At 38.4% G+C, this 6,000-nt stretch overlaps 1 protein-coding gene across 3 annotated transcripts in view; it reads right to left on the minus strand.

The window, feature by feature from the left end:
* Positions 1-5,592, minus strand: part of LOC144977250 (transmembrane protein 143-like) — a 29,422-nt gene extending 23,830 nt beyond the window's left edge. For 2 of the 3 annotated variants that reach the window (XM_078922276.1, XM_078922275.1), the window contains exons 1-3: positions 5,416-5,567; positions 3,652-3,836; positions 1,572-1,731 (exon numbers count right to left, since the gene is read on the minus strand). In XM_078922276.1, the coding sequence (XP_078778402.1) occupies positions 1,572-1,731; positions 3,652-3,836; positions 5,416-5,484 (414 nt within the window). In that variant the 5' untranslated portion in view covers positions 5,485-5,567. Of the gene's footprint in view, positions 1-1,571; positions 1,732-3,651; positions 3,837-5,415 lie in introns of all 3 variants that reach the window. The other variant, XM_078922274.1, reaches the window with a different exon arrangement.
* Between the last annotated feature and the right edge of the window lie 408 nt (positions 5,593-6,000).

Consider the following 6,000-nt stretch of genomic DNA (forward strand, 5'->3'; position numbering starts at 1 on the left):
AAAAAGGAAGATAATACAACTTTTTTCTTTTAAATGTTGAATCCACAGATTCCACTTTTGTGTTGTCTCTGCTTGACATGTCCTTGATCAAGCTATTATCTTCTCTTGCTGTCCTGAGATCAAGAAGCTTGAGGGTTTTCAGATCAATAGTAGTTGCGTATGGCTACATCTCCAGCCAGTCTTTAAATTCGTCACCACAGTTGAGGACAGCCTCGAAATCTCCTGCCAATATCATCACATGGCAGTGTAAGATTAGGTGGTCTGTGGTCTCTGGCATTCCCTGACAGTGGGGACAGCTGGCTGACTCCCTCAGACCCCATCGACGCATGTTTGCAGCAGTCCTGCGGTGGCCTGTCAGTAGTCGGTTTGAGGTGACCCACTGTTTTTGATTACCATTCCTGAAGCCTGGCATAAATTACATTGGGTCTTTGATTACTCCACCTCCCGTGGGCAGTTTCTCCAATATTCCCTCCAGGCTTCCCCAATATCGAAGTTTTTCAGTTCTGAGTGGTAGAAGGGCTTTCTGGATTTGAGTCATGATGTTCTGGGAGCTTCATTCACAATGGTTTTTAATGGGGTAATTAGGGTGAGGTCTTTCAGTTTGTGGGCTACTTTTTGGGTTGCTCCTTCTCGCCTGAGTTCTGGTGGTGCGATTGCGCTTATAGTTGGGAGCCAAGGGATTGGTGTTGATTTGAGGCATCTTGTTATTATGCGCATGGGTTCTCGGCATTTAATGTTGAAAATTTTTCGTATGGGGGCTTCTTGTCCAAACAGGGGCACGGTATTCTCTGACGCTATAGCAGTGCTAATGCTGACGTTCTTAGGACTTGTCATGTTGCTCCCAAGGTGGTCCCCGCTAATTTTCGAAGTAGGCAGTTTCTTTTTGCAATTTTGTCTGCTGTTCCTTCAATATGTTTTTTGTAGTTAAGCTGTCTGTCGAGGGTGACACCTAGGTATTTTGGATTTCTGTCCGTTGGCAGGATTTTTCCATCAACTAAAATGTTTAGGGTTTTTGGTGGCCTGTCTGTTGTTCAAATGAAATTAAATGGACACACTTTCTTTGTTCATCTTTAAATACCAATGGTCGCAATATTTCTTTAGCTTTGATGTTTCCTCACTAAGTGTCTTTTCTATTTCTTCCCAGTCTTTTGATTGATGGGCCAATACCCAGACTTCTGCATAGCCCAGTTGAAGTGATTGGCTGGCAGGCATGTCACTGATGTATATGTTGAACAGTGTGAGTGCAATAACTGTTCCATGTGCTACACCACTCTTTATATTGATTGTTTTGCTTTTCTCCTCTCCTAGAATAACATGGAATTTTCTAGGTCCGATCATACTTGAGAGGAGTTTGAGGGTTTTCTTGCACTGTATTATTCTGGCCAATTTCAACATTAATCCTAAAGTCCAGACTGTATTGTAGGCCGCAGAGATTCAGATCAATGCCACCCATCCAATCATTCACTATACTCAACATTTTTCGATATTGTAATAAGCCAATAGATGGTACAACTGAGTCACCAATGAGATAAATTACAGTAATGAACACAATTCAAATAACTAAAACTCACCTTTAATTCTCCTAATATTCCATTGTACTGGTTCATCAATGCATAGTTTAAAGCATTGGCAAACTGAGGGAATACTTTTTTCTCATCATCTTTCAAAAAGTCTTTTTCTTCCACCACATAACGTATTACAGACTGTCTGGTAATTGGGATAAAACGTTCCCTGATAAAATAAAAAATAAAAACATCTTGTTAGAACAGAAACAAGACAAGAAAATCATAAAGTAATATTCCAGATTTAAACATACCTGGAATTTTTAATTGATATTTTGTGATGAATTTGAAAGTGATCCAACCCACGCTTTGTCTTCTTTCATTTCATTCGTCAACATGGGTAGCCATCGTTAACTGATAGCCTGACACTAGAACCCTCAAAGACTTACAGTTTGGCGTCATTTTTTAGGTTTGTGCATCGTCTTGTGAGTTGCCAGTAGTAGAGCTCAAGGAAACAAGTGATTCCATTGGTTGAACTATTGAATACAACCCTGATTTGTTCTCTGTTGTGGCCAAAGGTTTGTCTTTTGACGTAATTTTTTGGTCAGTGTCAGGCTATAAGTTAATGAAGGATGCGGGCAGCCACATTTACATCCAAAAGAATGTTTTTAACCCCTTTCAATGTAAATATGTATGAAGAATTAGTGTTTTAGATGGTTGTTTTTGTTTTGTTTTTTAAGGGTTTTACAGCGCTTGCAACACATTAAGGTCATTTCAGCGCCAGTAAAAAGGAAGAAAATGGGATAGTAAAAAGTTCTAGAATTACAATTAAAGCAGCCAAGAGAAAGTAAGACAAAGGGGAACTGGGAACAAACAGGGATCAGATGTAGAATCCAAGAGCATACCACCAATGTACTTAGTTTGAGATCACCTATAAGTCTCATCCGGACACGTGCACAAAATCCAACAAAGAGGAATACACTCAAATGCTTACATTTTACATTAAAAATAACAAATATAATAATACATAACAGAGAGATGATTTACAAGGAAAAAAATATCATCTCCCAAAATAATAACTATGCATTTGACTGTTTCCCTCCCAGCCAGGACTCCGACCAGGGCCAGGAAAAAAAACAAGTAATCTCATTCCAAGACAATCAAAGACAGAAAGCATGTTGGAAAACAGATATAAGGGGATAGAAGACACAGTATGTATCTCCCTGCCCGCTATGGGAGGTCAGGATCCCCACCCAGTTTTAGATGGTTGTGAGTTTATTGTTACTTTAATGGTGTTGTTAACATTCATCCTCATTTCTGTTATATTTTGCCACTGCCACCCCCTGATCAAATCTTTGACAACTGTTGGATTAATACGCACTTCTACCCGCCTGATGCTTCTTTAACTAGATTTGCCAATCAATGACTATATGCCTCAAAACTATGACAATTTCAACCATCTGAAATCAAGTTTATTATTTTTTATACAGCAATCTATTAATTACATTACCTAAAAGTCTCACTCAGACAGCAGTTAAAATCCCACTAAATAATGGGATACTCAAATGTTTAAAAAAATATCAAAAACAAAAAAAATATGGCATATTAAAGAGAAATAATTTAAAAGGAAGAAAATATCACCTACCGAAAAATGAAAGATACATTTGACCATTTCCTTCTGGAACAAGGATCTCATCCTGAGCTAGGAGAGAAGCAAATAAAATCAACGTGGAAAGTAAAAAGCTCCTCAGCCTGGATGGTGAGAAATAAAAGGTATGAAGAAGTGACAGATGAAAACAGAAAAGAAAAAATTGCAGTGTCAGAGCCAAACTTCGGATCCAACTGACACATCACAATCCGCCAGATATTTTTATTTTTTTATTTTCTGTTTTCATCTTCATCTGTCATCTGGCACTTCTCCATACCCTATATTATTTCTCATCGGCCAGGCGGAGGATCTAAATTTGGTTCTGACACTTTGATATTTTTATTCTCTGTCTTCACCTGGCACTTCTCATCCTATATTTCTCATCATTATTGATACAAAAGCCCACTCCACACTTTTTCTGTTTAGGAAGCAAACGTTGTATCAACTGAGCTACCAGGATCCCCATTTTATGACACAAACTTGAAAATTGTAAAAAATTACCTATATTGGTCAGTCTCAATGTCTTCTGCTGAAACTGGAGTCACTGCATCCTTTGACACACTTGACCCATCCTGTAATCTCATTTGTGACGAGGAGTAGGGCCTTGCTGGGAAATCAATACAGTTGTCATTGAAGCCATGGTGTGAGGCAACAATACACTGCGAAGATGCTTGGAACCTCCTCAACTAAATAGGAATAAATCAAACAGTTTGTGATAATACAAATAACGGAGAGGTAGTTATGTTTATTGACTTTTCATTCAGTACACATGTACAGGGGCAATTTCACAATAACATGGTCAAACAGTGGTTTAAACCCACTGAGCTGTCTATCCACACCGATATCGGTTATCTTAAAATTCATATATTATATAGAATGAGCTAGATAATTTTCCACCAGCTTTGCTTCCTTGTCTTGATAGTTATTTTCATCTCTGTTTTGGATAATATGTTGTTGAATCTTCTTTCGTCCAAAACAGCGCTGCCAGACTAGTATTCATGAAGCGTAAGTGCGATTCTGCCAGACCTCTGCTCCATTGGCCTGTTGAGAAAAGGATTAAATTCAAAGTTTGTGTTTTAGTGTCTTGAAGGCACTGCCCCTTCCTACCTTTTGGAACTAATTGAAAGATATTCAAAACCCCGCCCCTTACGTTTGGCCAGTGATTCCACCAAACTAGTTGTCCCTCGAATACAGAAAAATGCTGGAATGAGATCCTTTTCTCATTTCAGACCCTCGGTTTGGAACGCCTGACCACAGAGCATTTGTGAAAAAGAATCTTTGTCTATTTTTAAACGTTCGCTTAAAACATATGTTTCGTCTTTAGTAGATGGTATGAGAAGCAAGACAGGTCTGGTTTTGTGTTGTGTGTAGTGTATGTGTGTGTGCTTGTGTGTGTGAATGAGTATATGTTTCAGTAATTTGTAATTTAAGCGCTTATAGTCTGGTGTCTCGGTGTTATAGCGCTATATAAGTTTTCAGTATTATTATTATTTTGGGGAAGTGTGATAATAAATTGTATTGTTTTGTTTGAGGAAGACAGGACAGGCTGCAGACAGTGTGGTCGATTTTGGGGTGAACAACTAGACCTAGGCATTCGTCCGCGAAATAAAAAAATTCCCAGCCGTCATCAATATCCCTGTGGTCAGAATGAATAAATTATAGAAACAAAAGAAGATCAATAAGGTTAACAGGTAGTGAAAATTTTTATTTTAGTTTTTTTTTTTTTTTATTATTTTAATGGTTGGTGGACTATGACTATGAACAGATTTGATGATTAACAAGTTTCTTGCTGGTTGAAAAAAAGGCGAATTGCCAGTTTGATGTTTTCAGTTCAAAGTGACAAAAAATTACATTTCATTGATCCATTTGCTTATTTAAAAAGCTGAATTTGGCATTTGAGTAATCTATTCAGTATTCAGTGTCAGCAGTCAGGTCAACAGCTTTCACTTTCACACCTTCACTTTATTTTTTAATTCAATTCATGACTCGTGACTCATGTCAACTGGTTATTATTATTAATCAATCTTCTAGTCTGGCCAGAATCTGGTGTGAACTCAAGTGAAAATTCAATGTTTTTTCCCCCAAAGTCAGCGGTGCCATAACTGCAGCAGTTGGCCGTAGCAATGACTACCCAGTGGTCAAAATAAGAAGAGATGCAGTCTAGCGACTTAAAGTGTCAAAAACAAGGGTAAGAATGAATCAGACTTTGTGCGAGACTCAGAGAAGGCGAATTTATGGTCAAGACAGTGTATTGTATTGGATTACCTTTGACAAAGCAAAGCGTATTGTATTGGGGCACGTCCCCGTGCTTCGAACAGCAAATGACACTAACATAGTTAGTGAGTGTTAGGTGAAGCGTCGAAGTTTGCAGACTCTTTCACTTTTGCCTGTCCCTGTCCCTTGTTTACCTTCGACGACCGGCGTCACACTTGCTGTGTGGATAGTGAATGTAATTTGGGCGACTGTTGTATGAATAGCCGTATTGATGTAATGACTCCACATATATTTGTGAGTATCTCAAACATTTCGAACGACGTATAGCCCCCTACTTACTTTCTAGTCAAACTATTTTTAACTACAGTACGAGAGAAAAACTAACATTTCAAGTAATCAATCAAATTAAATTAGCTTATGTTAAAATAAACATCGGAAAAAAAAAGAAGGAAAAAAAAGTGTCACTCTAACCCAAAGAGTTAACTATGAGAGATGAGTAAGTAGGAAAGTGCCAGAAGACAATAGAGAATAAAAACTTTTCGCGGCGGTGATGGGGTTTGAACCCGCGACTTTATTGGTACGACAACACCGCCTGGCCGATGAGAGCGTGACTCTACCGTATGAGCTATCCACGAA

This window comes from Berghia stephanieae, chromosome 7 (genome assembly GCF_034508935.2).
Source record: "Berghia stephanieae isolate SIO BIC M18660-M18661 chromosome 7, UCSD_Bste_1.3, whole genome shotgun sequence".
In the NCBI taxonomy this organism is placed as follows: Eukaryota; Metazoa; Mollusca; class Gastropoda; order Nudibranchia; family Aeolidiidae; genus Berghia; species Berghia stephanieae.